The sequence below is a fragment of the Emydura macquarii genome, unplaced genomic scaffold (genome assembly GCF_026122565.2).
Source record: "Emydura macquarii macquarii isolate MOO-44397 ecotype Brisbane River unplaced genomic scaffold, CSIRO-AGI_Emac_v2 contig_2365, whole genome shotgun sequence".
Lineage (NCBI taxonomy): Eukaryota > Metazoa > Chordata > Testudines > Chelidae > Emydura > Emydura macquarii.
Genome location: NW_027132502.1, coordinates 3,766,283 through 3,786,209, shown reverse-complemented (window position 1 = coordinate 3,786,209; position 19,927 = coordinate 3,766,283). Strand labels below are relative to the sequence as shown.

The following is a 19,927-nucleotide window of genomic DNA, read 5'->3' as shown; positions in this document are numbered from 1 at the left end:
CATCCAGGAAATCTGTCTACCTGGAGTATTCGCTGCCTACCACCCACCCTGTACTTCTAACTCCAGAACAAATAGCCTCAAAATTGCATTCTATCTGGAAAATGTAGAGCCATCACCCAAAGGCTGCAATTGTTTTTTTTATAACTATGACAATAGCATCTTCACCTAGCTTTCATGCCTCCTGAAAATAAAGGTGTTTTTAGACAATGCTGGTAAATTCACAGGCTAGGCAAATAAATGTCAAAGGACACAGACAGACAATAGATCTATGGGGTAAGTCACACAAAGGGTTTGTTGGAACTAGGAAATATTTTTCTTTTTAAACAGCATTGAGGAGTCAAGTTAGCTGACATGATGCTGACCATGGCTTGTCCGTGTCCATACTTGTCCATTTACACTGATACTATCTTTGTTATTAGCCAAACACATTACGATGACACAAGACTCAAGAATTGGACACCATGGTCAGCATCGTCCCAGCTATCTCAACTGCTCACAAACATGTTTGAAAGCAATCAGATTTCTCAGTGAAGACAAGCCTCAGGAGGTTACTTGCCAAAGTAAAGTTTTGTTCTCCTTCATGACATTGCCTCTACACAGCCATGCTGGGAGATTGTGTTCCCAACCATGCAACAATGGAATCCATTTTAAAACATCAGCTGTTAGAGAAAATATGCAATCTACTCTGTTTCAGCCTTCTAGCACCAAAGGCATACCAGCCTCCAACCATCCTTCAATTCCTCTCTAATCAAGGCATCTTTTAAATCACCAGGCTAGCATGGAAGAGAGAGGTAGAATGTGGACCTGTGAAGGCTTTGTGGGCTGTGAGATGATGATGATGATGATGATGAAGAACTTTTTACTTATGATTTGTGTCAAACTCTATTTGGATGGAAATTCAAATTCATTTTAAAATACACAAAAAACAGCATTTAATTTTTTTCTGTTAAATAAAACTACTTTAGATGTGCTGGATATATGAGAAAAAATGTTATCAAAACAGGTTTTGAATTTAAAACTAACTGATTTATTAAATAAAGGATGTATTATCTGAAGTTAGTGACCTGAAATGATGGTTTCCAGTCACCATGTCCTTCAGGATTTTAGAACTGGTAGATCTCATCCTCTCGCACCTACTTTTTATACATAGGTTAGAAGAGGAAAAACAAAATTTCCCACTTATTCATTGCCCAGTTGGTTTCTTAACTCAATGAACTAGTCGCTGAACTGAACTAGTTGAATAAACTGAAATGAAGAAAATATTCTCTTTGCACCTACAAAAGAGGCCTCTGCTGACAAAAATTTGTTTAGCATTTCAACAAACTCTGGTTTCAGGTGCTTTGCCAGTATTCAAAATACTGGACAGACAGAACTTTCTTTAAAGCGTGACAGCAAACATGCACTGCTTAGTATTTTTTGTATTTGATTTAGATTATTTTAACAGATAATAAATTTATGCCTTAACATAGGTCAACAATTTTAAATAGATTTACTTAAAAAAAAACCACACCTGTATATAATTAAAATTAAAACAAAACATAGAAAAGAGCATAAACTCTGGCAAGTCAAGTGTAAGAGTATAATTAGGCAGGCAACTAGCAAAAGACACAAAAACTATTACTAAAAAAAAAATTTTAAGTAATACAGAAGCAGGAAGCCTACCAAACAATCAGTGGGGCCACTGGACCATCGAGGTACTAAAGGAGCATTCAAGAAAGACACCACCATTGTGGAGAAGCTAAATGGAATTCTTTGCACTGGTCTTCACTGTAGACGATGTGAGGGAGATTCCCATACATGAGCCATTCTTTTTAGGTGACAAATCTGAGGAATGGTCACACTGAGGTGTCAATAGAGGTAGTTTTGGAATAATCTGATAAATTAAACAGTAATAAATCAGCAGGATCTGATATCATTCACCCAAGAGTTCTGAAGGAACTCAAATATGAAATTGCACAACTTCTAACTGTGGTATGTAACCTATCATTTAAAACAGCTTCTGTATCAGATGACTGGAGGATAACTCATATGACACCAATTTTTTAAAAAGGCTCCAGAGGCGATCCCAGCAATTACAGGCCAGCAAACTTAACTTCAGTACCAGGCAAACTGGTTGAACCTATAGTAAAGAACAGAATTTCCAGACACATAGATGAACACAGTTTGTTGGGGAAGAGTCAACACGGTTTTCGTAAAGGGAAATTATCCCTCGCCAGTCTATTACAATTATTTGAGAGGATCAACAAACGTGAATACAGGTGATCCAGTGAATATAGTGTACCTGGGCTTTCAGAAAGCCTCTGACAAGGTCCCTCACCAAAGGCTTTTAAGCAAACTAAGTCATGGGATAGAGGGAAGGTCCTCTTATGGATCAGTAACTGATTAAAAGACAGGAGGGAAAAGGGTAGGAATAAATGGTCAGTTTTCAGAATGGAGAGAAGTAAACAGCAGGATTGCCCAGAGTTCTGTATTGGGACCTGTGCTGCTCAACCTATTCATAAATGATCTGGACAAAGGGGTAAACAGTGATGTGGCAAAGTTGGCAGGTGATACAAAATTACTCAAGATGCTTAAGTCCAAAGCTGTCTGCAAAGAGTTACAAAGGGATCTCACAAAATTAGGTGACTGGACAACAACATGGCAGATGAAATTCCATGTTGATAAATGCAGAGCAATGCACATAAGAAAATATAAACCCAACTATACACACAAACTGATAAACCCAACCATACACACAAACGCTATACATACAAACTAATCTAAAAAAGCTGTTACCACTCAAGAAAGAGAGCTTGGAGTCATTGTGGATAGTTCTCTGAAAACATCTGCTCAATGTGCAGCAGCGGTCAAAAAAGCTAACAATGTTAGGAACCATTACAAAATGGATAGATAATAAGATAGTAAACATTATAATGCCACTATATAAATCTATGGTACACCCACATCTTGAATACTGCGTGCAGCTCTGGTCACCCCATCTCAAAACAGATACATTAGAAATGGAAAAGGTAGAAAGAAGGGCAGCAAAAACTATTAAGTGTATGGAACAGCTTCCATATGAGGAGAGATTAAAAAGACTGGGACTTTTCATCTTGGAAAACAAGAGAACTGAGAAGGGATATGATAAAGACCTATAAATTCAAAAATGGCGTGGAGAAAGCTAATAAGGACATGTTATTTACTCCTTCACATAAAACACAAGATCCAGGGTTCATCCAATTAAATGAACAGGCAGCAGGTTTAAAATAAACAAAAGGAAGTACTTCTTCACACAATGCACAGTCAACCTGTGGAACTCAATGCCAGGAGATGCTGTGAAGGCCAAAACTAACTGGATTAAAAAAAAGAATTAGATAAATTCATGGAGGATAGCCATCGATGGACCTATTAGCCAGGATGGTCAGGGATGCAGACCCATGCTCCAGGTATCCTAAATCTTTGACTGCCAGATGCTGGGACTGAACGACAGGGAATGGATCACTTGATGACTGCCCTGTTCTGTTCATTGCCTTTGAAGCCTCTGGCACTGGCCATTGTCAGAAGACAGAACACCAGGCTCGACAGAACACTGCTCTGACCCAATATGGCCATTCTTAGGTTTTTACGTTCTAAAAGGAATCCAATTTGAAATTTTAAAAAACTGATCTTTTTAGGTAAGAAAAGATGGATTTTTATCTACTCTGGAGGAAAGAACAAGAATCAAGTGTCCAGTTATGTAATAGCCTGCCCATATCCCATATTCTCCTAATCCCTCATCTAAACATTAGTTTATACCATGAAACATGATGTTTACTTACTTACTTCCGAAGGTTTTGGATTAGTTTTTCTAATCCTTTCCCCTGAAACCGTGGATCGTCTCATTACCCATAGCCTGTTCTGAAGCCTACTAAGGTCTTAGCTTTGATGTCTTGTGACCATGAGTTCCACATGCTAACTTAAAACTTGATTGAAGAAAGCACTGTTAAATGTGCTACCTTTCAATTTCATTACATCACCTTGAACTTGAATTATGAGCGCATAAATAGGAGTTTCCAAATCACCTTTTTCATATCATTTATTACGTTGTACACTGCTTTCTAAGGATGACAACACAAAAAGATGCATGCAGTGTTGTGTTTGTCCCAGCATATTAGAGAGACAAGGTGGGTGAGGTATCGTATTTTATTGAACCAACTTTTGCTGGTGACAGGGACAAGCTGTCAAGCTTAATACAGAACTCTTCTTCAGGTCTGGGCCCAGAAAGCTTGTCTCTCTCACCCACACAAGTTGATCTAATAAAAGATCATCTCACACACTTTGTCTCTCTCATATCCTGGGAATGACACAGTTTCAGCAACACTGCATAAGCCTCTTTGCACAGGTAGAGCACGGAGACTAGGGGCTCGTCTACACTTACCTCCGAGATTCGGCAGCAGTCGACTGGAGTTACGCAAGTTTTTTGCGTAGCTTGCATAACTTCCGTCGACTTCTCTGCTTCTGTTCGGCGCGCCGTCTTCACTGCACTGCACTGACGGGAACCGCGTTCCCATCGATGCAGCTCTACGCCACTTGAGAAGGTGCTCTTAATACATCGATTTCTGGATCGACTGAGGGGATCTTCACTGACCGCTCAGTCGATCCAGAGAAGTCATAGCCTAGGTCTGTGTTTGGATGGGATGGGCAATATTGGGGACAGATGCTTGTTGAAACTTTGCTTGTACGGGTAGGTATCTGAGGCAGCTCTCCAATCAGAACACGCTCATACCTACCTAGGTGAGAGAGGCCTGTTCTAGAAAGAGATTTTGTCTTTTAGCGTGGGCCTCAGGTCAGAGTGAATGTAGAACTCAGGGTACAGTATAAAAACAGTACAATGTGTGGGACAGAGAGGCAGTGGAGCTGAGGAACTCTTCCCATTTCACTGGGATCCAAAGACAGAGGTCCCTTAATGTCCTGTTTGCTTTGCCAGAGAGCAACAGTAGTTGTGACTAGTGTGCAAATTTTTAAAGAAGTTCGTTTTTAAATTTTAGTTTTGAGGCAAAGCAGCAGTGTGTCTGGGAACCCTCCAGAGAGCATCTCATACTTAACTTCCTTTGCATAGGAGGAATTATCAGGTATTTTGCATCACGGCAGAACTGAACATCTTACCAGTTTAACAGTGAACATGCAGTGTGCAACACACATCTTGACAATGCAAGTCTTCAAGGATATCACGCAAGTTTCATGCAGAACACAGGCAGTAAGTCTATAAGGTGTCAATACAATGAAAGCTATTAAACACCTGCTAAGCGTATAGACCATTTCATACTAACAAAATAAAGCTCCTGAAGTAAACATCCAACTTTTTTCAAAAGCTGCCCGTTCACTGAAAAGTAGAATACAACAGAAAATTGCGGTGTTAGAACAGACCGGTGCAATAAATACAGAAGTGTTTTCTGTAACTCATGCCAAAATATTTCATAAAAGCAACAGTGCACTTAACTGTAAGCATCTGATAGAAAACTGGATCTGTTGAGCACAGTTTGCACAATCACATGAGTCAACTTTACAAAAAAAAAAGTCATGAAAGATAACCATCCCAGGCACAAGATCTGTGAGCCCAGCCCCTCAGTTATGGGAATCAGTGTAAACAGGTGTTATTTACCCTAGTTCAGTGAAGGGGTATAGTTGAGCAAGTTTTGCAAATGTCAAATATTTATTAGATTCCCACTCAGAGCCGTGATAAGCATTCCTCCCACCTTCCCAGGCTGTAAAGTTGATCTCTCTTATCTTCTTATTACAGTAGACTTAATGCAGTGACATTTATCACCACCTGCAGTAGATTGCCCCTTAGCTCAGGCTAGCCAAATGTTTCACCATAAATACAATCATTGGGAAAAAATCTAACCCATCTACACCAAGAGATTAAACCAAAAATGCCTGACATTGATATAATGGCCAAGAGATTTTTTTAAAATTTATTTAACACAGAGGCAGATCTTTTTTCTGCCCTATTTTCAATGCACAAGCCAAATCCTCCTCTCTCTTGTCAATGTCAATACTCCAATTAACTTCAGTGGGGGCAAGACAGGCTCATTAATAGCAATTCATTTGACATTCACAAACACGTAATTTTCAATCCCACTATAATCTTGCATTAATGAATGCACCATTCACACAGCGTGTTAGCAGTTTAAATCAATGAACAGCTCACCTTGAATTTGACCAGAAGACAAGTGACTGGTTTTCCTGGCATTTGCTGCAGGCAAATCCATACTAAACTGCTCAGCAGTCAAGTGTTCATCTGCTCTGTCCAGACTGGCCAGACACTTGTTCCTTTTCTTATGTTTGTTCTTCCACACCTTCTCTTCATCCTTGTCTTCAGAACCAGAAGATTTCTGCAGAGAAGTGACTTGCCTCAGACTGTTTGATATTACTCTCCCACCCAAAGCATCACTCACTTTTAACAAGTCAGCTGCAGTTCCATGCTGTTTTACATAGTAATCCTCTTCCAGCTCAAGGTCTCCTTCTTGGCCGATGCTGGGGTCTCTTTTATGAGGCTGTCTGTTAGCAAAGACTTGGGTTTTATCTTCATTCAGTTTCTCAAATCCTACAAGTGCAGGCTGTTCCAACTGAGATGTTTTGACTGGTGAATAGCTATGTGGATTCAACCCATTTTTCGCTAAAGCATCTTTCACCAGGGCTCTCTTCACGATCGGTTCTACGTCCAGACTGGAGTCATTGAAGCTGCACTCTTCTAGCTGTATCTTCTGTGCAATGTGATTTAAATAAGATCGGAATCTACCGCTGTGGTGCTTTTGCACAAGCCTGGCATAAGCATTCTTCTGGGGAAGAGCAGGCTTGCTTAATCCATCTTTGGTAATTTGGGCAGAAGCACCTTTCACATATCCCAGCTGATCCATATTCCAGTAATATGCTCAGACTTTAAAGTGTTGTAAATAGACAGGGAAAAAAGGGTTATTTTCTCAAAACAAAGGATCAATGAATTACATTAGCAAAGGTGTGAAAAAGTTTATTAAATGAGGATTTCCTGATCTCTAAAAAAATTCCAAGGCGATAAACAGTTCAGAATTTACTGCAGTATTATCATATAAGAAGCAACATTATATTCAATTACTATCAGTAATCCAGGAACCATCAAGCTATGGTCTACAGACCACATCTGGCCATAATCCACCCAAAACAGGGACTTGGGACAAATGCTTATATTCCAATTCTGAATGATTCCTTTAATCCTCTCTTCCTTGCCTCTGACAAAGCTTGGCAAATTACGGTAGTAACTGATGGACGTATTAGATGTATCAAATTAGATGCATCAGAAGTAAAATTTGATCATGTCCACCTCAGAGTCTCCAAAAATAACTGCCATCCTTATCGAATTGTTTAGATGTTTCAACAACAAGGACATATCTCTTGTCACTTTGTTTCTTGTGAGCAAAAAAGTTTTTTATTTTCTACTGTGGCTGACAACAGGTAGGTCTTTGAAGCCACACTACAATGAGGGCTTCGCTTCAGGTTCTAAGACTGTCTACTCCAGTTTCTCTTTCCATATATAAATGTACTTTCAGTACAATAGCCATAGAGCGAACTCACTAGTACAACTGAACATCTTGAGAAGGCTCCTCACTTTTTGGTGTACAAGGTAGATAAGACTGTTGTTTTCACCATGACCAATTTCTCTAAAAGGCATTATTACCTCCGCTTTGATGGCAGCAGGGTGAAGTGTAGATGGATCGAGTATCTTTCACTCCCATTTCAGTTGCTCTAGTTTCTGAGCAGCAAAAATGAAAGAGACAGTCTACTAAGTTTCACCAAGCGATTACTCAGGTAAAGCTATAGGCAGAGACAGGATAAAAATCACTAATTTGTACCACGCCCCAAGGCAAAGTGTAAAGGAGTAAAAGATATAATGGAGCATCTCCACAATGTTTGCTGCATTCTGCAGTGTCCCACAAAAAGCTTTAAAAATTACATTTCTCTCTCACGCACTTCAAATTCCTCACAATTTGACATGGCATTTAACTGTTCCAAATCAAACTACCGCAGCCACAAACATGACATCACCTGAGCTATTCATTTGCTGAAGTGTGAACTTCACAGCCTAGCTGGGATCACTCATATGCTAACATTGGTAAACACTGGAATCTGAGAAACAAAAACAGATGAAGTCATGAACACTGTCTTTATGAACTTTTGCCTCAATCTCTTTCCGCAGCGTAAGAGCTCTTTGTGTGTGTGTTCTCCAGACCAGGACTTTCTTGACACAAAGCTTCAACCGGGGGTGAAAAAAATTGGGTTCTCTCTCTCTCCCCTCCATACTTGAAATTTTTCCTCTCAGTTGCCCATCCTCTTCTCCACTGTAGTAGTTACAATGAGGATAGGCATGTAGGCTTTTTCTTCCTTCTGCAAGTTGCTTGCACCTGCCTATGCACAGGGAGCGCAACGGAGACAAAGGTTTGAGGAACTAAGTTTCTCCATAGTGTGCTTACTTTTGCCCTTTCAGCGTAACAGTACACGTTGCAATTTGATTTAATTAAGAAACTGACTAAGTACGTGAATAGTCTTCACAATTCAATACAAAGTGAAAATAAAAAATCCCTGCATAAATAGGAAAAATTCCCTGTGCGGTTTTGCACGTCTTCCTAAAATTTTCCATTTACTCAGGCAATGGTTAGGCTTTTCTATATGACTGCAAGATTGTCTTAGCCCCAGAGTTATTACAAAAACCCTCAAAAGAGTAGACCACAAGAACTGGTGAAAAAATCTTACAAGTTCCTTAATAGGTCACATTTCCTCATCAGTACAGTTTTCGCCTGTCCTTGCCTATGAATAGAAGCAGAGAGACTCAGCCCTCCACTGCTTGAGATGCAGTTAGAGGTTGGAAAGAGGGGTCGAAAGCTCCCCGTTCCAGCAGCTCGGAGGGAACCCAAAAAAAGACATTTTGCAGAAGGCAGGTGGGAAGATTCCTCCATTTCTCCCAGCAGCCAGGGAAGGAGTTCCAAACTGAATACACCCAACAGCCCAAGATTAACATGAAAGCTGCATGGGTTATTTTAAAATGATGGGGTGTGTGCCGCTATGGCCTTCAACGTTATTGCATCAAGTCAGGAACACACGATTCTTACCATAGCATGAGTAAAAGGTGAGACATGCGCATTGCATATGTTCAGCAACGCGACACGCTGGTTAGAACCCAATGTTGGGTATCAAGGCGCTTTAGTGTCATCCCTCTATGCCGTGCCTGGCTAAGTGACCGTGGACCAAGCGCCACGTCTCACCGGTGAGGCAGGGACACCACCAGCTTACGTAGGGCCGCACTGCACAGAACCTGCTTTGAGAACCCCAGTGGGAGGACCAGAGAAAACGCTAGTCGTGCCTGGAGCAGCAGCAAGTTGGAGGGAACCCAACCAGGTGACGTCTTGATCCCGTTTCACCTCGGAGTCAGGCACGTCCCAGGCATCCGCCCGGGCCATCAACGACCAACGGCACTCACCCGGGCGCGCATCCTCGGCCAGAGAGCCGCAGCACCAGAGCCGCTGCCAGGGCCGGGTCACACGCGAGAGCCGGTGTGACCGCGAGGAGCCGAGACAGGGGCTTTGCAGCAGGCGGCGCTGGTTACCGGGGCGAGGGGGAGACGCGAGCCGGCCGGGGCAGCAGGGAGGGGAGACGGGGCCGGAGACGGGCCCAGCCAACGCGCGGGACCCTCTCGGCTACACCCCGGCGCTGGGGCGGCTGGCGGCGGGGGCAGGCCCGCAGCCAGGGGCCTGGAGCCGCAGAGCCGGGCTGGAGCAGCCCCAGGGCGGGGGGAGGATGGGCGAAGGGCGGCTGGCGCCGGGGAGAGGGCCCCGCCCCAGGGGCAGCGGCTGGGCCCGGGGGGTCTCGCCGGCCCCGTCACTCACCGGCAAGGCCGCTCCTCCGTCGCGCCGCTCCGTGCCGTTTAAATGTCCCAGCTGAGCCCAGCCTCTCCTTCCGCTTCCGGGTCAGAGGTCGCCTACGGGCCGCGGCAAGGACCAAAATGCCTCGCGCGAGGGAGGCCAACAACCCCCATTTCCATGGAGATGGGGGGGGCGGACTCACCCAGCCCCCTGCAGCCCCTCCCCCCATGAAGGGGGTTCATGCTCCTCCCCTACCTGTAGGAGTCGCCCAGCAGCTCCCTAGGGCCCCCACCCTGTTGACAGGGGTCAGTGGGGGCCTTAGCCCCCCACTTCTAGGGGGCTTTAGGGGGGGGTCATCACCACCCAGCACGCCCCCTCCCCCACACGCTCCTCCCCAGCTGCGGGCTCCTGGCAGGGAATCTTTTCACGGGATTCCATGGGGCGCTTGCCTGCTCCCGCCCTGAACCACGGTAGCCAGGGGGATCCCCAGCCCCTGCCATCCAACAGTGGGTTTTCAACTCCCGCCCTGCCGCCCTCTCTTACGCCCAGGTATCAGACCAAAAAGAGCTATTTAAGAACCTCACTGAGGAAAGCTCCTTCAGGCCACACCCCTCTTTTTGTTCTGTGTTTGTACAGCACCTAGCGCAACAGACTGCTGGGCTCTGAATGAGGTGCCTATGCACCACCTCAATACAATGACCAACAGCAGCAAAAATGTTGCTGCGCCACAAAGTGTTTTATAAAAATGTTGCTGCGCCACAAAGTCAATCTCTTCCCCCACTTCCCCAGCCTCACACACATCCGCTCTTTCCATTTATACGGGTTAACATCTCCATAGTGTCAATATTCAAGAGACTAGCTAAGGACAGGCCCGGTGAGTTGTGGCCAGCACACTCTGTGGCCACATGAGAGGTACAGATTACATAGCCAGCCCTAGTCCCTTAAGCCTCTCTAGCCCCAATCCTGAAATCAATGGGAGTTCGGTGCCTTAGGGCTTGTCCTCACATATAGCACAACAGCTGTAGTATTTTAGTGAAGATGCTACTAATACATCGTCAGGGGAGCTTCTCCCCTCAGCATAGTTAATCCACCTCCCCAGCAGCTATGTCGACAGGAGAAGCCTTCCTTCCAACATTGTGCTGTCTAGGGAGTTAGGTCAGTATAACTGCAACGCTCAGGGGTGTGGATTTTTTATGAAGTTACCCAGCATTTGCAGGGGTGCAATGGAGAGAAGAATTCTGTTTCCTGGGCCACTAGATTCCACCAGTGCTACAGAAGGAGAAGGTGCAAACTTTATGGGAGAGAGGGTGATTGCACCACTCAGGCAGCCCTGGACAATTAGGACCTTGTTCTTTTCAAATTCAAGTCAGAGAGAGCTTTGCATTGGCTGAAGTGGTAGTAGGGTCAGGCCCCCTCAACTGCTATAGATTGTTAGCTTTGTGGGACAAGGACCCTCTTTTTGTATAGCACCTAGCACACTGGGGTCCAGGAGTAGGGCTCAGAAGGACAACAGTAATTTACATCTTATTTAGAAGGACGAGGACTGCAAAACAGAGTTTTACAGGGGAGGGTGTTGTAGAGAAGGGAAAAATAGGGAGATACTTCTGCTGAAAATGTGTACCTCTATGGTGGGGAACTACATTCATAACAATATTACCGGTCAGGCTGGACTGCACCCTGCCGTGGCTGGAGTTCCAAGGAGCTCCAAGCTGCAGGTAAGATTTGACAGACCACACATGCCACATGACTCCCAACGCAGCATAAGGAGTGAGACACAGTGTTACATCTTTAACTGGCAACTGTCAGCTTAAGTCGGAATCTGAATAGTAGCAGGACAGCATCGTTGGGCAGTTAAAGCATGGGACAGAGTCGGGAGATGTAAGTTTTAGTCCCAGCTTCACCACAGATTGTGTGTATGAACCACCACTCATCTATACTATTATGTGGGGTCATGCCTCCAGGCCCCACCTGAGCTTCTGGGGCCCGTTGTGCTGGGCGCAGTACAAACTATTAGCAAGAAACAGGCCTTGCCCTGGAAAAGTTACCAAACATAACATCTCTGTGCTTAGCTTTTCTGTAGCCAAGCTCATCTATTGTCAAAAGGGGATATGGCAGGATTGTGAAAGAAGGATTTCAGAACCCTCCAAAATGACTGTGGAAGGAGCTGAAGCAGAGCTAAGAATTACTACTACAGGAGTGTGGATTGGATTACAACAAAATAACTGTGCGGGCTGTAAGGCACGTCAGAGGTTTGAATTGAACATCACAGGTGGTCAAAGCTACTCCAAACAGAAGACAAGAAAATTCTTCCTGGAAATAAACCAGCATTGATAAGAGAAAACACTCCCTCTCTCCCCCACAGTAAATTCCTCTTCCACAATGGCACACAACTTGGGGAGGGCAAGCCATTACTCGCAAGGCAGGGGTGCAAGTGAGATGGAAATGTAGTTTTAGCTGGACGATAGAATCACCATTGCATCAGACTCATCAACACGAATTAGCTATAACACAGACTAGACGTTTATATTATGGCCAGTACAGAGGAGAGGGTAGCTTTGGTGCTGTGCGGTAAGGGCCAGATCCCACACCTGCTGAAGTCTTTCCAGTAACTTCAGTGGGCTTCAAATCAGACCCTGAGCTGCAAGTCATGGAATATGGTCTTACTGGTAGGTCACCGATTTAAATCCAGTCCAAGTCAGTGACAGCTAGAAGTTCTTCCCACCTGATGGCTGCTTGGTATCCATGTGAGGGGAGCTGGGATCCCAGTGCCATTCGCAGTGGACATGTCCACAGTCCACATCACACAAGCCACTCCACTATGGACACTCATTGGAACCCTTCTTGGCATTGTCCGCGGAGAGGCCAAAGATGAAAGCTGTCCATGGAGACTGAATTCCACCACGCCCCTCTAGCTCAGACCTGAAGCACTTTTGCCAAGCACCGTGGGGGCAGCTTCCAGCTCATGCTATCTCTATCCTGGGAGTAACATGAGGATTCCGGTTTCCAGGCTGCCATCTTTCACCAGCACTAGGTTAAATAAAAACAAACCAGCAGCATACAGTATTTGTTCTAACTCTGTCTTACATCTCTCTAGGCATTTATGTCATGCCCATCCCTTGCTATCTGAGCACCAGCATGGAGAGATAGAACTCACATTCTGGAGCAGACTACCTCATATGGGACCTCCAGGAACATCATCGCTAGCCTTTGGTGAACATCTGAGGCAAGACACCTTCCAGACACATCCCAAGTTTAAAGGCAAAGATCACTTTCAGAGTTCAGGGATTTCCATAACTGAGATCTCACTGTACAACCGTAGGTCACCTCTCCCTGTTTTCTGATCAGACACTGAAATTTGCGTGACTTCTCCCTCCTGGCTGTGTTGAGTCAGGAAGGCAGAGCAGAGAGAGGTGCTTCCAGGTGTCCAAGAGGTGCAAACTCATCACAGGTTCCAACACTGACCTACTGCCCCCCTGCACACACCCCCAATGAGTGATGCTGTTTTGGGATGGGAGAGGAAGATGGAGACCCTGCACTGAAATGACACCCCATCTCTGTGTGTGTGACTGGAAAACCAGGGCCAGATTGTCAAAGAAGTTATGCTTCATGCACATGCAATCATTTGGCTGCACAAATTCAGAGGATTAGGCATGCAGTTACCCGACTTGCATAGGCAAGTGTCCATCTGCACGCATAACTGATGGTTTGAGCAGCCCCAAAAGGAAGGCACTAGAGAGAGTGTGGGCCCCACTTTCAAGCTGCCTCTAAACCTTGCAGAGGTCAGCAGCTTTGGCACCACTTTTATAATAGGGCAGCTGGTGAATGAGGGGTTAACTCAGCAAGCCCCTCACCTTTGTCTTCAGCACAGCTGGTTATGCTCTTTGGCAGCGAGAGCCTGTCAGGTCTGGTGCTGTCAGGGGAAGGAGCTCTACGAGCAGCTGTCAATGACGTAACATCTTCAGGACAAGAAAGCAAGGCAGTGAGAAAGAGACATTTCCTTAACCTCGTGAGGATCAGCTACCAAGTCCCAGCAAGGTGGGCACCTACCACTCCATGCAGAAGTCACTGCAACCTGAGGGCACGTGTCATCGGCCTGTCAGGTCCCTTGGTGCTGTATGCTGCAGGCTCCCATACGGAGCATATCTGCATGGCACTGCTCTCTTTGCAAAGGGTCCCCCCGCTTCCCCTCCCAACCTAATCTAAGTAAAGCGATTGGCATGTGGCGCGGTGTTAGAGGGAGGATCAGCCAGGGCACAGCTACAGCTGCACAGAGCTGGCACACACGGTCGATTTCGGATGTGTTCGCTGAACAGCTATTTGAGGAGCTCGACCCTGAGTTGTTGCAGAGAAAGCGGGAGATGAGTGGGGGGGGGGGGGGAGGGTCATGCCTGTCCTTAGACACTTGCACCACCACCAACCCACCCTTTATAAACATGCTCAGTTGTTTGAGCCAGAGCCTCTGCCCTCACTTTGCACCCCTTGTCACTGAGTCTCTCTCCGCCTCTCTAACTTTCCTCACAACTGTCAGGGCAGGGGACGACTGTTCTTTGGCTGGAAGCCGGCAAGCACCAGATGGTGCCACCAGCTGCAAGCACTTTCATTCCTGCTGGCTGGGCGGCAGCGCTCGTGCATTTCGCAGAAGGAAACGGACGAAAGGGCCCCAAGTGCTGGTGGGGTTTGTTAGCGTTGCCCTTGCCTTGCTGGGGCTGGTATTTAGCAGTGAGCTCATGCGGCACTTCTGGACAGGGTTCATCTGCTGGACAGCTCCCCCAGGGCAGCAGCCACAGAAGCAGCAGCAGAGGCCATGGTGTCCTTATAGCCCACCAACTCCAGGGGGGCTGATCGCAGGAAGTGGGATGATTGTGGCTTTTGCCTGTGTGATTTTGTTTTCCGTGGTAGGCGACACCATTCCCCTCTCCTGGTCCCTGAACTGTGGCCTGTAGACAGTAAACTTTTAGGCTGAGCTCTTTGGGGGAGGGACTGTATTTTCCCGTCTCGTACAGAATCACATTCATTGTTGGCACTTCGTACAATAAATACCACTAATTATTACATAACCTCCTCTTCGGGGGCTCACCAGATCAGAGAAAAGCCCAGTAGGGAAGGGGTGAGTTGAAGTTTTTTCCTCCTCTCCATCTCACCATTGATGAAACTGACAGGTTTACGGTTTTAGAGGGGAAGGCACAGTTGTTCACCCTCCAATGCAAAGATTTCTGTTACATTCACGACATACAGAAAGACGATAGATCAAAAAATAAACACTCTTGCTGGAAGGTTGTGACGTAACATTATTTCTGAGAATTCACACAAGAATTCACAGTCACACTCAAGAACCTTAAAACAGAGGCACAACTCATCCCCTTACTCTAGACTGGCTGGCTGCAGTCTGCCTGTGCTAGGCCCAGATTACACCCTTCCTTACAGAGATCCCAGTCTGCTAGTAGGACCAGGGAAATCCTCTGATATTAAAAGTGACAGCCTATAATTGTAAGAGTTTTCAATACATCACAATTTCCAGCACCCTTCAATGGCAATCCAAGTACAAGGAGTCTCAGCAATAGCCACTGAGTCCTTCCTTCCCACCCACCCCACCCTCAAGGGTGGCAACTCAAGGGTGAAGTGGTTCTTCGATAGTTCTCTCATTCACAAGCTGTTTTGCAACTGCAAGCCCAGCTTGAGACATTAGCCTGCATTCCCCCAGTGTGAGATTATCTCACCATCATTCCCTCCGGCGGTACCTGATGGCTAGTACAAGTCGTGATTGCAGAAATAATTGAGGGAACACTCCCGTACATGTTACAAATGCCTGACAGAGCAGCCAACACTTCCTGGGAATCTCTGAAGTAAAGCTTCCCCTCTGCAAACAGCTGGGCTTCTCCATAGCTTTCTGCTTTACTAAGGAAGCAACACCTGATCCTGACCTCATTTACATGAGGGTGAATCAGAAGCAACTCCATTAGCTTCACTGGAGTCACCCCAATGTGAAGGCAGAGTAAGCAAGACCAGGATCTAGTCCTAAAGCTATTTGCCGGAGAACAGATCTGCTTCTCTTAAGAGTCCATCTGTTCCTGTAATCTCGCCTGATAGAGTCCTCTTTGTGATATCAGAATAGCCTCCCCATAAGACAAGGGGTTACTATGGACTACTAAATATTTATATGATGGTAGCACGCTGAGGCCCAGATAATGTCAGGGTCCCTGAGTTAGGCACCACAGAGAGGGAGGCATGAGCCCTATCCCAGAGCTCATGATCTAGAATGAAACAACATACATACAAAGAGAGAGGCGGAGGGAAACGACATACAGTCCATAATAGATGTATTTTGGTACAAAATTGTAGCTATTAATTTTGTAATTACGTAATTATCAACTGGGCCAACCTACTCAGTCCAGCTGATTTCTTATAGGCACCAGAGCCTTTGGGGGGGTGAAGTCAGGAGGATGATCAGAAGCAGAGGGCCTGAATCTCCCTTGCCTTGTATTTTGTGCCATTATTTACACTGGTCAAAGTGGATGCAAAATGCTCTCGTCAAGGTGGGCAAGTGGAAACTTCTGATCTGGTCGTGCTTTGCCCAGCTGTAAGTGATTACACTCCAAGGCAGTGGAGTATCAGGAGCAGGAAAGAGAAAGAAGAAAGAGATGCACCTAGTCCTGCAACCAGGTGCCAAGACAGGATTGCTCCCTATGGCACCTTTTCTAGCATGTTCTCTCGCACTGAAAGCCTGGGAAAGTATGATTGCCTGCTTGACAAGTGCAATTTTTATGTCAGACTTAAAGGGCTAACCTCAAACCCAGATCACTCCACTGAAGAAAACGGAGTGGTCCCTGCTTACATTAAAGCTGAATTCTACCCTCCCGCTTAAATGGCTGAGTTTAAGTCTACATCAGCTTGTAAACTCCCTGGAGCAAGGGCCTTGTCTAGACCCCTCTGCAAAGTGACCACTCAGCACAGCGCTGGCCTAGACAAATGCATCACAGCATGCAACGCATCCTAAAGCTGCAGTATAAAGATTAGAAGAGACTGAAGGGACAGTGAGAAATGTCTCCTTCTTTATATAGCCCTTACTGCTGTGGTATCAGAGAGCAGAGCAAAAAGGAAGGGAAAACAAACTTCTATGAGAAGACCGAAATCCAGGTGAAGGAAGGCTGGGTCAGGCAGAAAAGGCTCATGTTTCTGCCCTCAGGGATGCCGGGAGCAGAGAAGGAGGGGGGGAGCATTGTGTCATCCTCCGACCAAGGCCCTGTGGCCAGTGGCCACGGCAGCGCTTGTCCTGCCGACTCAGCACTCCCTCCAGGCTAGCTCCAATCTGGCTGCCCAGCCAGGCCTCGCTGGCGAGCAGCTGACAGGCTGGCCACACTGCTTTCTGGCAGGCTGCAGAGTGAATGCAAGCGTAACTTATCAGTATTACCTCATGCGAAAGCCCTGTGCCTTTGTATCTCAAGCAAACACTGGCCATTATATCCTAGCTGGTTCGCATTGTTATTCTGTCTGGTTGCAAAAGGTTAGCTCTGTGGAACACAGCACGTCCACACAGGCCCTGAACTTTCAAGTGGCAGCCGGACCCCCCACCCGCCCCACCCCACCGTCCCCAGAATAAATGGCTCTCCACAGGAACAGAAATATCACCCGCTTCGTTTCCCAGGCACGGCCAAAGCCAAAACAACACGCCGTTATCTGCACTGCAAAGCTGCACCACAGCCTCCGCCTGCATCATCCATGGCGCATAAATCTGCTCAGGTCGCAGTTCATGGCGGGGCCATTCTGGTTCCCTCCCTCACCTTTCCCTCACCCCTGACTATCGCACAGGCTCTGAGAGCTGCTGCTCCCGGCGTACCTCGCAGACTGAGCTACATGTGAACAGAGATGGTCTTTTGGATGCTTCCTTTACCTGCCCTCACTGCCCAGCCTCTGCCCCGCAATGACCCCGGCAGCCGCAGAAATAACTTACCTGGGAAAGTAACAAGCTGATTCAGGGAGTGGGGGGAAGCCAGCAGAAGCAGATCCAGCCTTGTCAGCCCAATACTAGGCTTTTGAGTAGAGGCTGGGGGCAGGGGTAATCTCAGGCACCACTTGCTCAGAAAAACAGAAAATGAGACAAGCAAGCCCAGCTGTTAGCTCCCTAAGACGGTCAGCGTGAGTATAAGCTCTGAAGAGAACGTTCTCTGTAAGGAGGCTAAGGCCTCCACCACTGGTGCGCAGGCTGAGACGTGTGGATTTGGTTTCTGGAGCTATAGAAGGCAAAGCATGAACAAAGCCAGGGGCTTCTCTCTGGCCTCTAACACCCTCCCTATGTCCTGAACATGCACTAGCAGGACTTATGGTTCTCTCTCTTCTTCGGGGGTCCTCAGCCCGAAGAGCCTCCTCGCCACCCCCCGCCCCCCGTCAGGACTCCATTAGTTTCATTCCACTGCTATTGGCAGCGAGAGGGTTCCCCCTCCCCCTTGCCCAGGCTCCCTGACCCACGGCTATGTGGAAAATCAGCAAAGACGGGAAAGGGAAGTTACAGGACTAGTCAAAAGGCTCCGGAGAAGAGCAATCAGGGAACTGATGACAGTTCCCATCAGCAGAGACCGCTTTACCCAGCCTACTTCCAAGACGGGACATGCATCATCATCATCTGCTCCACAGCACTGCCACACAACTAGTGAAGGCCTGCTCGCCTGTCCCAGATGTGCACGTACCACATTACAGCATAGACCCTGGGGGCAGAATAGGAGGGGCCCAGTCACGTTCAAACTGAGAGGAAGGATGGTGTTGTGGTTAAGGTGCTGGACTGGGACCTGGGAAATTTAGGTTCCATTCCCAACTTCCTCTTGTGGGCAAGTCATCCACTCTCTCTAATCCTTCCTTGGTCTGTCCTTGGCAGTGTTGTTGTAGCTGGGTGCGTACCAGGATATGAGAGAGAGAGGTGGGTGAGATAATACATTTCATTGGGCCAACTTCTGTTGGCAGCAGAGATCCTTGGGTCTTACACATGCCTATCACAATACATGGCGTACCTCATCCAGTGCATCAAATGCCCCGGCTGGGTGAGCGAAATCAGACAATCACTACACTCTCAAACGAACTCATACACAATAAAAGGAAAAGGAAAACACCTTCTCACTCGTGGGTGAGCACTTTCCACAGAATGGTCACTCCACATCTGGCCCTCAGAGGAAACCTGCGCAACACCTTCAAAAGACAAGCCGGGGAGCTGAAATTCATTACTTTGTCTGCCACACACTAAGGACTCGTCTGCACCTAAAACGTGACAGCAGTGCAGCTGGTCTGCTGTAGCACTTCAGCGTAGACCCTACCTCCACCCACAGAAGGTTCTCCAGTCACCAGAGTTCATCCAGCTCCCTGAGAGGCGATACCTAGGTGCAGGGAAGAATTCTTCTGTCAACCTAGCACCGTCTACACTGGGAGTTAGGTCAGCTTCGCTACATCTCCCAGGGTGGGGATTTTTCACAACCCGAGACACAGAACTATGCTGGTGTAAGTTTTCAGGGTAGACCGTCCCTAAAAACCATGGACTCAGAATCTGGTTTTGTGTCTCTTTACAATGTTCTGGGCTTGCCTACACTTAAAACGCTGCACTGTTTTACTGAAGACCCTATCAACAGGAGGGGTTCTCCTGTGGGCACAGATAATCCAATTCCACCACCCCAAGAGGCAGTGGCCAGGCCAATGGGAGAATTCTCCTGTCGCTGTCTACACGGTAGGTTTAAATCTGTTTTAAGTGCATTGCTCAGCTGTGTGGATTTTTCACACCCCTGAGTAACCGTATACTAACCTAATTTCATAGCATAGACCAGACCTCTGTAACCCGCTAACCCTCCTTTGTCCTATGACTGCAGAGGCGTTAAATGGCCCACTTCGTTCTCAATGGTCCCTTGCAACAGGTGTTAACTCCTGTGCTTAAGGGTGGGTCTACACTAGGAACCGGCATCAGCACAGCTACGTCATTCAGGGGTTTAAAAAAAAATCCACCCTCCTGAGTGATGTAGGTAAGCCAACCTAATCCCCAGGGTACACAGTGCTAGGTTGACAGAAGAATTCTTCTGTCAACTTAGCTACAGCCTCTCAGGCCT

The 19,927-nt window shown here is 46.6% G+C and overlaps 1 protein-coding gene and 1 long non-coding RNA gene across 5 annotated transcripts in view; both read right to left on the bottom strand.

Annotated features, from left to right (window-relative positions):
• DIS3L2 (DIS3 like 3'-5' exoribonuclease 2) overlaps positions 1-19,927 on the bottom strand; it is a 261,720-nt gene that overhangs the window by 239,892 nt on the left and 1,901 nt on the right. The window contains exons 1-2 of one of the 3 annotated variants that reach the window (XM_067561128.1): positions 9,876-9,917; positions 6,170-6,898 (exon numbers count right to left, since the gene is read on the bottom strand). The exons of 1 other annotated variant lie outside the window; for it this stretch is intronic. In XM_067561128.1, coding sequence (XP_067417229.1) covers positions 6,170-6,878 — 709 coding nt within the window. In that variant the 5' untranslated portion in view covers positions 6,879-6,898; positions 9,876-9,917. Of the gene's footprint in view, positions 1-6,169; positions 6,899-9,875; positions 9,964-19,927 lie in introns of those variants that run through there. One more of the 3 variants, XM_067561130.1, reaches the window with a different exon arrangement.
• On the bottom strand, positions 11,505-18,073 carry LOC137161698 (uncharacterized). Of its 2 annotated transcripts, XR_010922153.1 has the most exons (4): positions 17,800-18,073; positions 14,929-15,064; positions 13,703-13,807; positions 11,505-12,878 (listed from the first exon to the last, which is right to left on the bottom strand). It is a non-coding gene; the product is annotated as an uncharacterized lncRNA (long non-coding RNA). The 2 variants fall into 2 exon arrangements; XR_010922152.1 differs by lacking the exon at positions 14,929-15,064.